Genomic DNA, 17,599 nt, shown 5'->3' on the forward strand with positions numbered 1-17,599 from the left:
TTTAGCTGATCAACTGAAAAATCTTTTATGACTGTGTGAAGAAGATACATTTTAGCTGGATCTACACTGTATTGTGTGTGAGGAATATTTTTTTTTACTAAGTCGCTTTTAAAAGTTATTTTGGTAACTGGTAACTTTTTTTTCTTTTCTCTGACTCATGTTTGGGAAAGCGATCTTTGTGTAATGATCATTTGGTTCCCTGATTGCACACTTTGTGAAGCCTCTCAGCACAATCTTTTTCCTTCTTTAGCTTTTGGGATATTTAAAAAAAATTATATGAATTTCTGCTTATTCTGTCTGACAAAAGTTGTTCTTAAACTCAGGCAACCACAGAAACTTCTATAAAGTTGATTTTCTTAAATCTTAGTCAAATGGTCATATTCTAAAAACACATTTATTTATTTAATTATGCTCAGAGCTTTGAACATCGGATTAAAATTGATTTCCTAAAGATGCTCCTTCTTTTTTTGAACCTGTTCTGTTTTGCTGCATCTGTCCAGCTTTTGAAGAAACTATTTTCATTTGGCAGCCCAAAAGTTATAACTAGAGTAATGTAATATAATATATACTATTAAACACTTTCTGTTGAGAAAAAGGTTTTAACTTCTGTGGTTTAGAATATAACATAAAGCCCCATCCTGGATATTTTGTTTGGACTCTCATTCTTTGTCCTGTTATCAGTATTAATATGGCATGATGAGTGGCGCAGGAGTTAGAGAGTTCATCCTGTAATCGGCCGGTTCAATCCCCCGCTCCAACCATCCATGGGCGTAAATATTCATAAATTGAAAGGTTCGGCAACCAGTGAGGCCTTTTACTATGTGGTAAATCATTGCCTGCCCAATATGACCAAAAAGTATTTGTTGAAAAGACTACTCAAGTACTGAGTAACTAATGAGAGACAAAAATATAGAATAATGTGTAAATCCTGTATAGGAAAATTGGATTTCACCATTTGGAGCCAGCAAAAGACTTAAAGCTGACAGGAAAGTCAGTGCAGCTTGTCTCATAACAAATAACATATTTGGTCTATGCCTTCCCATCTCTACTCCTGGTTTGTTATGGGGAGAGAGCTTAGAACTCTCCCCTGCTCCCTCCTCCCCCGTTGATATCTGCGGATGCTTTCTGAACTGTTGGCCGGCTGATAACATCAAGGATAATGACCTCTGGAGAGTGTTCACGGAAATATAAACACTTTCACCCAAACAGACACGTATAACTGATGCTCATATAAACTGTTGAACTTACACGCGACTAGTCTCAAATGTTTACCTTCTACTATAGGTGTCTCGTCTTATTTGTGCTTTTTGTGCAAGAGGTTTTTGATATCTCAAACTATATCTTGTTACAGAATAAAGTATGAGTTATGTTTTTTTCCCTCCCACCTTCCTTTTTGTTGCCTCTATCTTTTCACAGAGTAATGGCAGCACCATGTGGGCACCGTGTAAGGTGGTTTCTTGGCTGCAAGGCCTTAGTAAATCATCTCCCCCTGAAATGTTTGTGATGTTTGTTATGTTATGGCGATTGTACTGAAACAACAATTTCCCTCTGGGATTATTAAAGTATTTCTGATTCTGATAGTTTTTTTCAAATATAAGGAACAAGAACCACAAATTTCCAGATCATACTTTTTCCATAATACAAGATCATATACCTATGCTTGTAAAGATTCAGTGCAACAACGGACTGTTTAAAAACGGCATACTAGATTGTTGTGATTGGCAAGCTGTTGTACCAATTTAAACCACATGGTGTCAGTATTTATTATAGGTCCTTTACGTATGTACATACGTTTAATGAGTGCAAGCTACTTCCAGTGTTGAGATAACCAGAACACTTGCCTTCCATATAGCACATAACATGGCTCAGACAGACAGAAGCAGGAATTTAAAATGTTCAATATGCATGTATGTATGTTCCACAGATCAGGAGCCTGAAACTATCTTATAAAGTGTTCACTTTATAATGACATCTGAGCAGCCATTACCATAAAAAAACCTCAACTACACATAGCTGTCCTCAAGAGTCCAAGTTAAGACTGCTGTAGTTGATCGCAGGTTTGGCCTGAATGCAACCTGAATTTTCCAGTTACAGTTTTAAACTATCAGGATCTGCCAGTGTTGCAGTCAGCTGAATGTTTGATAAATAGGGCGTGCATGCATGTGTGTATGTTTTCCATCTGGACTGTGAGAATTCTCATGAGTGTTGTGTTTATATGCGCTAACCCTTGCAGAGACACAGCTGTATGAGATGTCACTGTAATCCAGGAGATAAAAAAAAATAAAAAATAAAAACCCTTACCATGCAGATGGAACTTCCCATTTAACATCACGTTCAATGCTATTGGTGTGAACATTTGTTTTCCAACAGTTTTGATCTCTAGGGGCCTTTGCACGGCAAATTACCAATGGTGTTCACTTAAATCAAATCCTAAATAAAGTTTATTTTCTGAACTACATTGCATTGGATTGCAAAATGTGGGCGTTTTGATTTCTTTATATAAAAAAAGAAAGAAAAATGGCTGCACATACATATATCCTTGTCTTTTTCTGAAGTTTATATAGTTATACTTAATATCTGATTGCTCTGAGTGCTTAAAAACAGTCATATTCCCATGTTAGTGCACACAATTTTGGCAAATAAAGATGATTCCGAGATTTCTATTATTTAGGGTTTGTTGGCTTATGTTTATGTTTTTGATTTTTTTTAAAGTTTTTAATTATTTTCTTTTCAGCCATTGTTGAATGATCGCTGCGGCCAGGCATATTTTTTACCGGCCAAAATACTAATCCTCACAAGACCTCTCAATTTTTACCAAAACTTAAGAGTGAGATTTTGTTATTTTGGTGTGGGGGGGGGTGGTCTGGTTGGGGGCGTGGCTGACTGGACCCTGGAAGAGAAATCTTTGTTTCCTACCTTTGATGGGAAAATATTACATTTATTATAAAAGGCACAATATGAATTATCAGATTCACATCCAGGCAATAAGAAAACATTACAGATTATCATTATTCTATCCATGTTGGTCTCATTAGTGAATGAGGCAGAGATTCATCAAACCTGTACCGTCCAACATTTTTCCCTCAGCTGCAACACTTAAAGCACGCAGGGGTTCGAGCTGCGTCTTTACGCATGATCTAGCTGCTGGATAAACAGTGGGGAAAATGCATAAATGAAGACTGTAAAGGGCTCCTTTAGAAGGGATAGAAGGAAAAATGGGTCTGAGCTAAAGCCCCTGATGTTACAAGTTCCTTAAAATGACCCCTAAAAGTGCGCACCTAAATTATATGTAACGTAATTTTGCGCACCTGAATTCAAGCGCAAAGAACCACGCCCACCGAAGCACCGCTGGTTCTGTGTCGTTAAAAACAAAAGAGCATGAAAAACAGCTACTGACTCAATTGACTCTACTGATTTCAATTGGGACATTTTGGTACGAGTGGAAGGACATTAAACGTAGTGATTAACTTATAAACAGACTAATTGGCGTTTTAGAATGCATCTGGTTAGCGGATCTGTTTTCTGATCCAGCCTGCAGCCATGACTGGTTCTGAATAAAGGCTTCATCTGGGAGCCGCTCTCCCAGAAGCTCAGTCTAAACTCTGCAGAAGCGGAGTTTAGACTGAGCTCTGGAATGACAGAGCTGTGAACGGGTCATCCGCAGCCCAGATGGGTTTTGTAATTTATTTGGTACAAACATTTACTCGCCATGTGGCAGCTAGCCCTCTGAAATTCACTCGCCAAACGGGAAATTTACTCGCATTTGGCAACTGGCGAGTGTTAATTTCGGACCCTGCCTACAGCCATGCCTGGCAGTTGCTATGAGTGTTTATAGCAACTGTCAGCCTATAGCATCATAGCCAAAAGTCTCTGCTTTGATCTTGTCCTATCAAATGTAATTTTCTTATATGTTCTGTCTGTTGCAATTATTCTGTAAGCCACAGTGGATAGTCCCCTGCATTGTCTATGGCTTTGCAGCAATCCATCATACAGAGCAAGCATGAAGCAACAGTGGAGCAAAAACCCTCCCTTTAATAGGGAGGAAAACCTCCAGCAGAACTAGGCTCAGTGTGAATGGTCATCTGCTTCGACCGACTGTGGATTAGAGAAGACAGAGCAGAGACACAAAAGCACAGAAGCACACACTGATCAAGGAATCCTTTCTATGTTATATAGTAATAGGGAATGATCCGCCTCCCCTGGATAATGTCACAGCTAACAGAGCAGCAGACCAGTTGTAACTACTATGAAGAAAAACATGATAGAGAACAAAAAGTCAAAACTTGAAATAACAACTAAGAATGCAAATTGGAGTAGAAAAGTTGGAGAACTCAACAGAATGAGAAAAATAGACCCCGATGTCCTCCAGAAGCCTAAGCCTATGGCGGCATAACTACAGACATAACTTAAGCCACTCTAACCATAAGCTTTGTCAAAAAGGAAAGTTTTAAGATTAGTCTTAAAAGTAGACAGGTGTCTGCCTCACGGACCAAAACTGGGAGTTGGTTCCGCAAGAGAGGAGCCTGATAGCTAAAGGATCTGCCTCCCATTCTACTATTAGAGACTCTAGGAACCACCAACAGACCTGCAGTCGGAGAGCGAAATGCTCTGTTAGGAACATACGGGTTAATCAGAGCTCTGATATATGATGGAGCTTGATTATTAAGGGCTTTATATGTGAGAAGAAGAATTTTAAATTCTATTCTTGATTTAACAGGAAGCCAGTGAAGGGAAGCTAAAATTGGAGAAATATGATCCCTCTTGTTGATTTTCATCAGAACTCTTGCTGCAGCATTTTGGATCAGCTGAAGACTGTGAACTGCATTTTGTGGACTTCCTGACAGTAAAGAATTGCAATAGTCCAGCCTTCAAGTAACAAATGCATGAACTAGTTTTTCAGCGTCACCCCTGGACAGAATGTTTCTAATTTTTGCGATATTCCTGAGGTAAATAAAGGAAACTCTGGAAACCTGTTTAATATGGGATTTAAATTACATATCTTGGTCGAAAATAACACCAAGATTTTTTACTTTATTACCAGAGGCCAAGTTAATGCCATCCAGATTAAGTGATTGATTAAGAAGTTTATTTTTTGAGGACTCTGGTCCTAAGATTATAACTTCTGTCTTGTCAGAATTTAGGTGCAGGAAATTTAAAGTCATCCAGCTTTTGATGTCGTCAAGACATGACTGCAGTTGAAGTAATTGATTGGATTCATCAGGATTTATGGATAAATATAGCTGAGTGTCATCAGCATAACATTATGTTAATATTGTGGCGTAGGCATAGCCTATTGTATTTTATCATGTGAGCGTTGATAAATTGTAGTCTAAAGGCCTGTTCATACTATACTATTGTAAAAAGATTTTTTTTCTTTTTCTGTTGGTGACAAGAATAAAGTTTGTTTTGGTCATGTTATTTCTTCATACACCACCCTTACTGCAGTACACGCATGCCGTGTGGGAAGCGTGTGGGAATTATCTTGTGGGAATCCCCTTAGCGCAGATGCACTTTTTACACACGGGAGCTTGCTGCTTTAGCAGGGTGGTGAATCCCAGGTATGTGCCGACCATAGCGGGTGTGACATCCGTGGCACAGGAAAGGAACTGCAGCCAGAATACCTGACCACAATACCTGTGGTCTGGTATTCTCAGAAAAGGAGAGTGGTCTCATCCAGCTGTACACTGAAGGGATATCCGTGAAACTTTGCACACAGCTGTTCCTCAATGTCAGTTGACACCACCCTTATCCGCCTGTCCACATGGTCATTACTGAGTGGGATGGCCTTGGTGTGACTGGCGCCGGGTCACACTGCATGACGGTGGAGATCGCCTCATTTATTGTAGGATCAACAAGAGACTCCTCCACAGTGAACGATAAGCCAGCCTTTGCAACCAGTAGTGCTATGTTATAAGATGCCACCACTAACTCTCTGTCTGGTTGACGCTCCGTGCGAAAATGCTGTTTATTGTTGGTCTTTTGATGCCTTGTCAGGATGTTTTTTTGACAGATGCTGCTGTAACTGCGAAGGCTTCATTTCCTCGTTAGAGAAAAACTGCTCATCAGCAGATGTACGTTTGGGGGTGGTGGAATAAACCCATAATTTATACAATTTGCATTGTACTGCCTGCATTTCTTTTTCTTTTCCATCATGTTTAATTGTAAAGAACTAAAAAAATGTTTTGCATAGCTGGGCCGGACGCACATGCATGTACAGTATGTGCACGTGAACAGCTGCCACTCAGGGGCTACCCACTCTCTGTCCATAAAATGCCACTGCCAGGCACAAATTGATGGAGAGCACGCCCATCGGATCAAAATGCTCTCTTGCTAAGAGCAAGAAGTCTAGTGAAGAAGTAAGTTATAAGTTACTTACTTCTTCACTACACTTCACTAAATATCGCTTATTGCTCATTTAAGTTCTGTGTTTGCCCACATTTGCATTGTGGAAATTAATATAAGAAATTCTATTGTGTCTGTTGCAGGTGGGTGACCAAATCCTAGAGGTGAATGATCAGAGCTTTGTCACCATCTCCCATGACGAGGCGGTTAGCATCCTCAAGTTAGGGCACCACCTACTGATGAAAGTGAGGAATGTGGGGCGTCTGCCTCATGCACGCACAATTGTGGATGAGACCAAATGGATGTGTGGTCAGGTGATAGCTGAGACTAATGCAACAGGTGCCATAAATTCTGTCTCAAATCCCAGTGCCGGTGCTGGTGTTCATGCAAACGTCAGTCCCAGTGGCAACAATACAAGGTAAGTGCACTAAACTATGCAGTAGTACTAAAGTAAAATCAAAATACAATAGCATAAATTATTTAATTGAGTGGAACTTGACAAAAAAAAGATAATTTAAGCATTTACTACCTGGATTTATTTATTTTAAAAATACATTTGTAGTTTTGCTGTCAAGCAGATGTTCAAGTCAGTGGAGACTTGAACATTGCATAACGGGGCATAACGTCAATGTTGTCTAATGACAACAGAAAAGTGCTTTTAATACAATCTTTGAGTGTGGAATTCACATACCCAGCATTAGGTCCAAATATTGTGGAAGACCTTAAATGAATTGCTTGAACAATGTGTTTTATTTGTGACTCAAATGTTTAATGATCACTGTAACATGATGATGAATATTTATCTGGGTTTAATAAATTGAATTCAATTGCTGGATTGTTCCCCATGGGGGAAATTACGTTCATTACGTACATTCCATTAAGCAAAAGATTTACATGGGAAACAGGTCACTGAGGCCTAGCAACCTTTTTCAAGATGCTGCCTTTTATAGAGTATAGAAAAGGAATACATTGGGTTGATTGAGGGGAAAAAAGGAGTGCGTTTATCACATTCTGTCTTAGGGGGGACAGTAAGAGAATGCAGATAAAAAAGCAACATACACACAACATTGTAAGCATAACGTACACAGCGAAGGCAGTGAGTCATAGGAGGGTGTATTTATCAGCATGTTCATGAATGTGTGTCAGTGTAGGCCTGTGATTGCCCAGTAGCCCCCCTCCAGCCATAGTTCTAGATGGTATGTTAGCAGCAGTTCAGTAGAGCTCTTGCAGGCTGGGGTAGAGCCATGTTGTGTGCATAACATCCAGGAGAGTTTGAAATAAACCAGTCTCCAAGGCCAGCCTCTGGCAACTGAATTTAATAACAAGGAAATTGTTTTGTTTCAGGCTAACTGTGAAATTTTCTATCAGCCTTCAAGTCTTGGTCTGTCTTCATGGCACTCTCAAACTGCCAAGTTTTTTGGTCTTTCCACCATAAAGCGAGCTAGAGCTTCCCCGAGGTCTTTTTCTCAGGAATCCAGGGTGTATCCAGCTGCATGTGTCCTCTCAGGACAGCCTGGCTCCGCTGTACCTTGTCTTACTGTTGAGAAAATTTTATCAATTGCATTGAGCGACCAGCTGACCAGATCCAAAGTTTTCGATTTGGAAGATTTGCCCTTAAGTTTGACTGTCAAGTTTTTTTTCTACATATGATGAGATGTGATATTTCTTTCTCTTGTAGACCATCTTCTGCCAGAGCTACGCCTGTATTTGGAAAGGTGAGAATGCAAAATGCTTCTAGCTGTTTTTTTTTTGTTTATTATTGTACAAAACCAACTTAATTCTCAATGAGATACTGATTTCGGTGATGCAATCTGAATGCTCATCTGCCAACATCTGCTGAATGAAAAAGAAAAAAAAACATCTGCTGACTTTGGTCAGGACACAGGTGTAGTTTGATGATCCTTTTTTTATTAAGGCAAAATGGGACATGTCTACAGTCTCACAATACACTCAGGAATCAGCCTCAGCTGCTCTTTGTCCTAACAGCACACTTCTGTGCTGAAGTGGGGGCTGTTTCTTTTTTTCTTTTTTCTGTTAGGAGTGTCTTGCATGTTGGATTTCTCTGCAACTCACAGTTATTGTTGAGGGAGTTGTCATAGTATTTGTTTTAGGTAAGCCCAAACAGTTTTAAAATAAACCAGCAAAGGGGAGCCCAAACAATAGCTACCTATACATGGACAAAAGTAATTGCAATAAAGGCCCCATCGGAAAAAAATTATTTATGTATACAAGCCAAAAGGAATATGATGATTGGATTAAACTCAATGGGAATGAAATTGTAATCCAAATGAGAGGGGTGATTTATGCCGATTGATAATCCGATCAACGTGCCTATAAACGCTTGTCAGGCTCAAGTTATTCTGAATGTGGCAAACTGACCAGAATGACATAAACGTGATATATTTATTTTTATATATTTCTGCATTGTTGATCGGCGGGAATACGTCAGGAAGCAAAACTGTCAGGGCGCCCGATACAACCTTTCTGTTCGAAAAAAGTAAAAGAGCTCAAAATTGTTGCTTACTCAGTAACGTTTCAACTGTAATTAGAATATCATGTAAGTCCATCCTGGGCATTCGTAAGACAAACAAACTCGTATAATACTGCTCTTTTTACTATTTGTTTGGTATTCAGCAAAGACGGAAGTAGTTCTTCTTCTGTAGTTTTTTTTAACTATAACTGCACATGTCAGAGTGGTTCTATTCTGAATAACGTCAGATGCATATTTACATACATTATGATTGGATTAATTGATTGTGTGCCCATATAAACGGTACAATCTGATTATTTAATCCTGAAATTTTGTGCACGTAAACATAGCTATTGTGTGTAATGCTCAATCTTACACACCAACTGTGGCTCCTATCCCACCAGTGAAGTGTCATTCCAAACCCCAAAAGCCAAGAGACTGCTGAAGTCAGCTTGCTAAGGCTCCTACATTTACCTGTCACCAGGCTCATACTGCACCCAACCTAAACTCTTCTCCCTGCATGTGGTGGGTCCACGTGGAACTGGTGTACAGTTGTCTTTTGTTCTGTGCCTCCTGAAGCTGAGGCTCAACCACCAAGCCCTATGTGCAATTCCTCAGTTCAGGCTTTGCTTCAGTTGGGTCTTTATTGATGGCAAAGTTCACCAAATAATGTGGTCAGTTATCATTGAGATATTTTAATCACTTTTAGACACCCTTTTCTCTGAGGCCAATTTGCCATGAAAAAACCCTGCCAGGGGCTGAAGCTGTCAGAATCACAGTGGTTATCAAACCTGTTCACCATGATACAGCTGTCAATTTGCAAAAGATAACACATTTGTCAAATTATTGTAAAACTGTTATTGTCTGAAACTCCCCCCTCAAGACCGCTAGGGAATGTTATCCACATTCACTTCAGCATAACCTCAAAGCTCAAAGTGAAATACTACTTGAATACAATCTTCAGTTTACAAGACATCATCCATAAAGCTTGGATGTCTAAAGGTCCTTAATGTTTGATCCAGGATGGGGTTGTTAGGAGCAATAAGCAAAATTTCACCACTAGGTGACTGTTGAGCACTGTCTGTAGACCAAAGAAAAATGTGTGGCTGCATTACACAATGCTAACTGTGTTACCTGGGCCACTGGCTGAGCTACCAGCTAATCGCCTCACATAACAGTAATGCCTGGCCCATTCCTGGTCAAAATCCAACAATTACCCCCATGGCACAATTATAGCATCATATTAAATTGAATCAACATAGCAACACAAGTCTAACAAGACTGTAAGACCAATAAAAATAAACATTTGACTTCATGCAGTTACTCACCTGTCTGTCTGGAGCAGAAAAACTGGCTCTGAGTCAAACTCAGATTGCTCTCCACCTTGGAAACATGAGGCCAATGTTAATCCTCGTCTTGTCTCTTTCCTTATCTGACAACTTCTTTGCTAAAGAAGTTGTTTTGTTTTTTGTGGTAATGAGTCCTGATAGTCTGCAGGTGAACACTGTGGTCGGATTTTATGGGCAAGGAGAGACAAAGCCCTGCGTGGCCACTAGTCACATGGACGTTCATGAGTGTGTGGCTTTGTAAACAACAGCCTGGAGAACAACACAGAGATGGTGTGTGACATCATACCATATTCCATTTAAAAATATACCTTTAGTTCTTCACAAAACTATTTTTAGTTATTTCTATCTAAAATAATGAAATTTTGCTCATTGCTCCTTGAAAAAAATGTCTGGGGTGAGTAGAAATGCAAAGATTGTGTCTCTATGACCTTTACTGAAAAACAGACAAATACAGTGTAGAATACAATGTTAGACAACTATCACAACCACAGTCCTCATGTTGGTAAATGCCTTTGGTGATTTGGTTGGTCAAGACTTGTTCAATGAAAGCTTACTCTCTTCCTCTGTGTCATGGTTTAGTTTTGATTCGGCTTTGGTTTACTATTATTCTCAGTTTTTTTCCACCTTGTTTGGGTTTTAGTTATGTTTTGACTTTATTCATTGTTAATTTTTAGTTTTCTCCTTCTCTTCCACTCAGCCTTCACTTCACTCTCCTTGCAGTCAGTCACACCTGTTGGTAATTAATCAGTCAGACACATTTCACCTGCTAGCCTTCTTATTTAAGCCTCCCTCTGCCTCACTCTGGTGCTGGTCCGTCTTCTGTGATCCACCTCTTTATGCCAGTCCCTGTTTTTTGCCTTGGAAGATTTGTTTGCTCCGTTGTTTAAGGTTAGTCCCGCTAGTCTCTCTAAAAACTCAGTTCTCTGCTGTTTGTTCCTGGAGAAGCTCTGCTCTGTGCCCCAGTGTCTCCAGAGAACTGCTAACCTGACTAGCCGCCCTGGAGAACCTCTGCTCTGTGCCCTGGTGTCTCCAAGAAACTGCTAACCTGAGTAGCCGCCCTGGAGATACTCTGATCTGTGCCTGTAGTGCTACGAGGTCTGCTAGACGAACAGCACTAAGCTTCCCTGACCACCCAGTTATTAAGGACTCTCGCTCCGGGCCGTCAGCTCCTGCCATCATCTACACCCCTGTTCCCGTGCAGTCTTGTCTCTCTGGTCTCATCATCTAACAACCATCTCTTTCAATAAACTCACAAAGATTCCTACCTCTGTGTGTAGTGTGTTCGGGTCATCAGAACAAAACATGACAGTACGGACCAGCCAAAGATGAACCCGACACACACCCAGAGCTCTGGTGCAGGAGCTGACTATATGATTCCTCTCACTCCACAATTGGTCAGCGATGTGGAGACAGTCCTCCAGGAACTCGAGCGCTGCTTGGCCGCAGTCGCTTCATTGGATCCATCGCCGCGGCGGGTGGAGGCGGCCGCCCAAGTTCGAGCCATCTGGGAGGGTCAGGCTTCGAGCCTGGCACGCCAGTTCCCCGGACATCCCCAGTTAGCGGGCCTTTTCAAGGAGATCGACTGGAATTATTGGTCAGGATCCACCCCGTCAATCGACTCTCCACTCACTTGCCTGCCGGCTGCCGCTGCTGCTCCCGTCTCAACTATGTCCTCCTCCGCTATTACACCTGTCTCAGCTGCAGCTCCCGCTGCCTCACCATCAGCGGCAGCCTCCACTTCGTTGCCCGGCATTCCCCAACGCAAACGCCGTGCACACCGGCGCAGAGGTACCACCGTTAATCCTCAGGGAGCTCAGCCTGAAACAGCCCCTGGCTCCCCGTTGAGCCAGCCCGACATCAGCATAGCTGCGCTGACGAGTCTGGTCAGACATCCACCTTTTCCCCGTAGTCTCTGTCGCCATCTCCATGACACTCAGCTGGTTCCTCGAGTAAAAGCTCCAGCTGCTGCTCAAAAGACTGCTCCCTCTCCAGCAAGAGCCCCGCGCATCACGGAGTCGCAGCTGTGGGACTTTTATTATGGTGACCGGGACGATCTTCTCCCCTGCTGGTCTGTGGCTGCTTCTGAGACAGCTTCTGTTCTGCCGCCATCCAAGGCCGCCGAGGAGAGGGATCAGCCCGAGGCCTCCAAGGGAGCCGCACTGCATCAGCCCGAGGCCTCCGAGGGAGCCGCTCTGCCTCAGTCCGAGGCCTCCGAGGGAGCCGCTCTGCCTCAGTCCGAGGCCTCCGAGGGAGCCGCTCTGCCTCAGCCCGAGGCCTCCGAGGGAGCCGCTCTGCCTCTGCCCACGTCCCACGAGGGGGTCCAGGAGGACCTGCCTCTCCGAGCTCCACGAGCGGGTCCAGGAGGATCCACCTCCAATCTCTGCTTCCTCTGAAGCCTGTAGCCCGGCGCCGCTCTCTGAAGCCGTCGAGGGATTTGTTTCGCCGCCGTCCGAAACTGCCGACATAGTCGCAGAGGGAGTTTCTTCGCAGCAGTCCGGGTCCTCAGGTGATGTAACTCCCGCTCCCTGTTCTTCTGGCCAGGGTCGACCGCCTCTGACTTTCCTGTTTGGCCGGAGCCGCAGATTGCGGACTCCGAGCCGCTTGACTTTGCCTCGCCGTGGTCGACCTCCACGACATTCCTCTCAGACTTTTTTGTTTGGCCGAAGCCGCAGATTGCGGTCCCCGCACCTTCTGACTCTGCCTCGTCGTGGTCGTCCTCCACGACACTCGCCTGGGACTTTCCTGTCCGGCCAGATCCGCCGACTGTGGTATCTGTGCCATCAGGTTCTGCCTCGCCGGGGCCGCCTTCCCCGAGATTTTAGTCGGGCGTTGTTGCTCCGCCGCCTGCCTCGTCCAGGACGACCTCCGCGAGGACTCTTTTTTTTTTTGGCTTAGCAGCCGTCTTGCCTGGGCCCTTAAAGCCAGTGCCTTAAATTTATTTTGTTAAGACTCGGCCTTAGTCAGGAGCTATTTAGAATACCTCAGTTTATAATTATTTAGGCCCGCAGTTCTCAAAGTGTGTGGCGCGACCCACTGGTGGGGAATTGAGACGTGACAGGTGGGGCACGCCAAGTTCCAGCATGTGTGTGTGTGTTGTGTGACTATAAATGTAGAACGTGTGAGAGCAAACTGTCCTTATAGCTGTCTGTTGCCGCTTATTAGACCAATCAAACCCACAAAGTAATCATTACTAGCCTACATGCAGTCTAATTAAAAGAACATTAGATATGAGAAAAATTTCACCTGGAACTGAAGTGCCAAAATAATGATTGACGTGACGTCGGATTATTATTTGTAACGGGATAACCTTTCGCGCCCCAGTGTTGCCAACTCAGTGACTTTGTCGCTATATTTCAGACCCCTCCAGCGACTCTTTTTCAAAAAAGCGACTAGCGACAAATCTAGCGAATTTTGGAGACTCTTACGTGAAAGCACGTATCGTTCCTATTCTTGTCCTCCAGCGGCAGGTGCTGCCGTGGGGCGCCTCTCCCCTCCCAACCCCGTTCTCCCGCTACCGCAGGAGTCCCTCTCAGCGCTGCAGTCAGAGCCACAGCATGTTTACCCTCAGCGTCCAGACTGCAAATAAAGCGCACATGCGCCGGGATTGACGGCGCAGGTTGATCATAAATAACTGAATTTGAAATATTTTATCTTAAATAAATAACGGCGTTTGATTCACACAGCCACATGTTCATGTTTTACCGTGATTTGTAGGCTCCTTGGTGGACCACAAGGGAAAAAAGAAAACGTTAAAAATTAAAAAAAAAAAATTATAACTCTGCCATAGTGTCTCTTTATGGTTCATTTTGCCGGTCTCAAACCTGGGTAAAGGAGGAGGGTTAGTATTGAAATAAATTAAACATTAATAAAAAAAAAAAAACATTATAATAATAGTAATAATAATAATAATAAATAAACATTAATGGACAGAAAAAAGTAGCTCTATATATTCTGAGTGTTTTTATTCACTTTTTGTTTCTCTCTAACAACGTTATTTCTCCCACAGCGCCAATAACTTACACATCACATCATGTGGCAGATTATGCAAATTAGGCGATGATGTCATTCAGCGACTTCTAGCAACTTTTAGCACAGCCAATAGCTACTTTCCTTACTGAGGAGTTGGCAACACTGTCGCGCTCATATATCTGTATCTGTATACATCTGTTTCGCGCCAATGGGTCGCAGGCTATTGTGAGCAAGATAACATGGATTTTTTTGTGACACGGACCTCAAAATTTGTCGAGTTGGCACCAGCAGAGAGACACCAACCAGACGGGCCTAATAAACCAAAAAGCCAACCAAAAAGAAAATATGATGAAGGGTATCTTGCTTTTGGATTCACGGCAGCAGTGGTGGGGACAGAGGAGAGACCGATGTGTGTCCTGTGTCTTAAACCGCTAGCAGCAGACAGCATGAGACCCAACAAATTAAGAAGACACCTAGAGACCACACACCCCAGTCACGTCAATAAGCCTCTTGATTTTTTTCAAAGAAAACTGGCAGAATACCGTCAACAGGCGACTCGCATGGTAAAAGCTGCATCAGTAAACAGTAAGGCACAGATGCCTTCATATAGAGTAGCATACAGAATCGCGCAATGCAAAAAACCGCACACAATTGCCGAGCAGCTCGTTCTCCCCGCTGCTCTAGACATGGTGTCAATTATGCTTGACGAGACAAGCGCCGCAAAATTAAAAGCCATCCCCCTGTCCAATGACACAATTGCGAGACGTATATGCAACATATCCAGTGATCTTGAAGAGCAACTCATAGAAAAATGAAAAGACAGTCGTTTTGCATTACAAGTGGACGAAGCTACTGACAGTAATAAAGACTGCTTGTTCATATCGTACGTCCGCTTTGTAAATGGCGAGTCACTGTGCAAGGATTTGCTGTTTTGCAAATACATAAAAAATAGAGGCGCAGCCGATGAACTGTTTAAGATCATGGACAATTACTTCAAAGAACACGGCCTTAAATGGGAAAACTGTGTGGGCTTTTGCTCTGATGGCGCACAGACCATGGCAGGTTCAAGAAACGGGCTGCAGGCGCTAATAAAGAGGGATGCGGCAGATGCACATTGGACGCACTGTGTCATTCACAGGGAAGCGCTCGCGTCAAGACAGCTCAGCCCTGAACTAAATGAGGTTTTGACAGAAGTTGTGAGCATGGTAAATTTTATCAAAACCCAACCTCTGAAAGTGCGACTATTCTCCGCACTTTGTGAGGAAATGGGAGCTGATCACACATCTGTGCTGTTTCACAGTGAAGCACTGTGGCTCTCCCGGGGTAAAGTGCTGTCGCGCGTCTTTGAGCTCAGGGCACACATTCAGATCTTCTTGGAAGAGGAGCACATGTTTGAGTCTGCAAGCAAGTTCAGTGATGAACAATTTCTGTTGAAACTGGCCTACCTCAGCGATGTGTTTGGCAAGCTGAATGAATTAAATCTTCAGCTTCAAGGCAAAGACAAGCACCTACCTCACCTGGCAGACAAGATCACCGCATTCATCCGAAAGCTTGAGGTATGGGGCAGGTGCCTCGATCAGCAAAACATAGATGTCTTTGAGAACCTGAGTGAAGTTGCTGAAACCACTGAATCTGGAGCCACCACAGTGATCCCATGTATTAATCAGCACCTCTCTTCCCTGAGTGGATTGTTTCAAAAATACTTCCCAAACAACAGTGCCCAGTATGCCTGGGTTATGGATCCATTCAATGCAGCAGGTTGGTATTTTGACATTTTATTGAATATTATACTCATATAATATACATGAATTTATTTCTGTTGTATGCTACTAACTGGAATGGATTGTTGTCAAACTGATTTCTTTGTGTTTATTATGCAATGAAAAATAAAGTAAGTCTATTTTTTTCTATTCTGTCTGCAGCACCTGCTGATTTTAGGTCTGCTGAGGAGGACCAGTTTATTGACATGACGTCTGACTCCACCCTGAGGCTCAGGTTTAATGCTCAGACTCTTAGTGAATTCTGGTTTGGAGTGGAGAGGGAGTATCCACTCATCGGGCAGAGAGCTGTGTGCATTCTTCTTCCCTTTGCCACATCATATCTCTGTGAGATGGGCTTTTCAGCTGTTGCTTCACTGAAAACAAAATACAGATCTCAGCTGAAACTGAAACTGTGCAATGCAAAACAGGCTCATTGCAGCCACTAATGCAGGGATAAATAGACCTGTCTTGCCAGATGGATTTTACTTCTTTTCTTTTATTAACATATTGCAGAGTGGCACTTTAATTTTTTCTATCTTTGAGCTTGATACAAATTTTGACACAGCTGCATTTTTATTTTCTTTATTTGTGAGCTTGCTGTTATTTGATGTAGGTAGTTTGTATTTAGCTACTACTTGTTACTTCAATAAAATTGGAACATTTTAAGATTGTTGCATATTTCATTAGCATTGTGTTGGGGCGAAGGGGACAGGTGGGGCTTGAAAATTCTCCCTTGTCCAAAGTGGGGAATGACAGAAAAAATTTGAGAACCACTGATTTAGGCGGTTCTTTGTTTTCTTAGAGTTCTTAGTCTCTGTTTTGTCTTAGTTTTCCCTGCTCTGTTTTAGGGTTCTAGGTTTTGCCCTAGTTTTCTAGCCTTGCTTTGCATTCCCATTTTAGCCTTAGTGTTCTGGTTTTCACGTTAGTGTACTTGTTTGTGTCCTAGTTTTCTTGTTTTGCTTTAATTTCTATTTTAGCTTTAGTTTCAGACTGTGCTTTAGTGTTTGTTTTGGTTTAATGGTTTAGCTTTGGTTTTTCTTTGTGTTATCCCTGCTCTAATTTTGCCTTTATTTTCTAGTTCTTGGTTTGAATCTTGGTTTAAATTTTGTTGTGTGCTTTATGGGTCCCTGTGCTCTCCCCGCGCTCCTTAGGTTTTAAGCGCTCTTTAAGGTCCTTGCGCCCCCTTAGGTTCTCGTCCCTGGTTTTGAGCTCTTACCCTCCCTTACTTTGTCTGGTTTGAACCTCCTAGTTTTTTGTTTTGGCCCCAAATTCTTCTGTTCCTTGGCGTGATATGACGCCCTACGTCCCCAGTGTTTTGGGATTTTTCTATTTTCCGGCGTGTTAGAACGCTTTCTGTCTCAGGCTTCTTGGTTCCCCGGCGTGTTAGGACGCCCTCCGTTCTTGGTTCCCCGGCGTGTTAGGACGCCCTCCGTTCTTGGTTCCCCGGCGTGTTAGGACGCCCTCCGTTCTCGTTTCCCCGGCATGTTAGGATGCCCTCTGTTTTTGTTCCCTGGCGTTTAGACGTCCCTGCTTCCCTTGTGCCCCAGCGTTTCCCTCACGCCCCGGCGGGTTTCCCTTTGGTGCTGTCGTGCGCCCGTTCCTTCCCTTTGGTGCTGTCGTACGCCCGTTCCTTCCCTCTGGCGTTGTCGTACGCCCGTTCCTTCCCTCTGGCGTTGTCGTACGCCCGTTCCTTCCCTCTGGTGTTGTCG

At 43.0% G+C, this 17,599-nt stretch overlaps 2 protein-coding genes across 7 annotated transcripts in view; both read left to right on the forward strand.

Annotated features, from left to right (window-relative positions):
* The window catches only part of whrnb (whirlin b), a 203,028-nt gene that overhangs the window by 125,291 nt on the left and 60,138 nt on the right, over window positions 1-17,599 (forward strand). For all 6 annotated transcript variants that reach the window (XR_004932165.1, XR_004932166.1, XM_036144712.1 and 3 more), the window contains 2 exons: window positions 6,486-6,760; window positions 8,021-8,057. Coding sequence is in view for 4 of the 6 variants with exons in the window: in XM_036144712.1 (XP_036000605.1) it covers window positions 6,486-6,760; window positions 8,021-8,057 (312 nt within the window). In the remaining 2 variants the exon portion in view is untranslated. The remainder of the gene's footprint in view (window positions 1-6,485; window positions 6,761-8,020; window positions 8,058-17,599) is intronic.
* On the forward strand, window positions 15,026-16,610 carry LOC118565074 (zinc finger BED domain-containing protein 5-like). Its single transcript, XM_036144713.1, has 2 exons — window positions 15,026-15,888; window positions 16,053-16,610. Exons 1-2 carry the CDS (start codon window positions 15,111-15,113, stop codon window positions 16,334-16,336), a joined length of 1,062 nt encoding a protein of 353 aa, XP_036000606.1. The 5' UTR covers window positions 15,026-15,110; the 3' UTR covers window positions 16,337-16,610.

Source organism: Fundulus heteroclitus, chromosome 12, assembly GCF_011125445.2.
Source record: "Fundulus heteroclitus isolate FHET01 chromosome 12, MU-UCD_Fhet_4.1, whole genome shotgun sequence".
In the NCBI taxonomy this organism is placed as follows: domain Eukaryota; kingdom Metazoa; phylum Chordata; class Actinopteri; order Cyprinodontiformes; family Fundulidae; genus Fundulus; species Fundulus heteroclitus.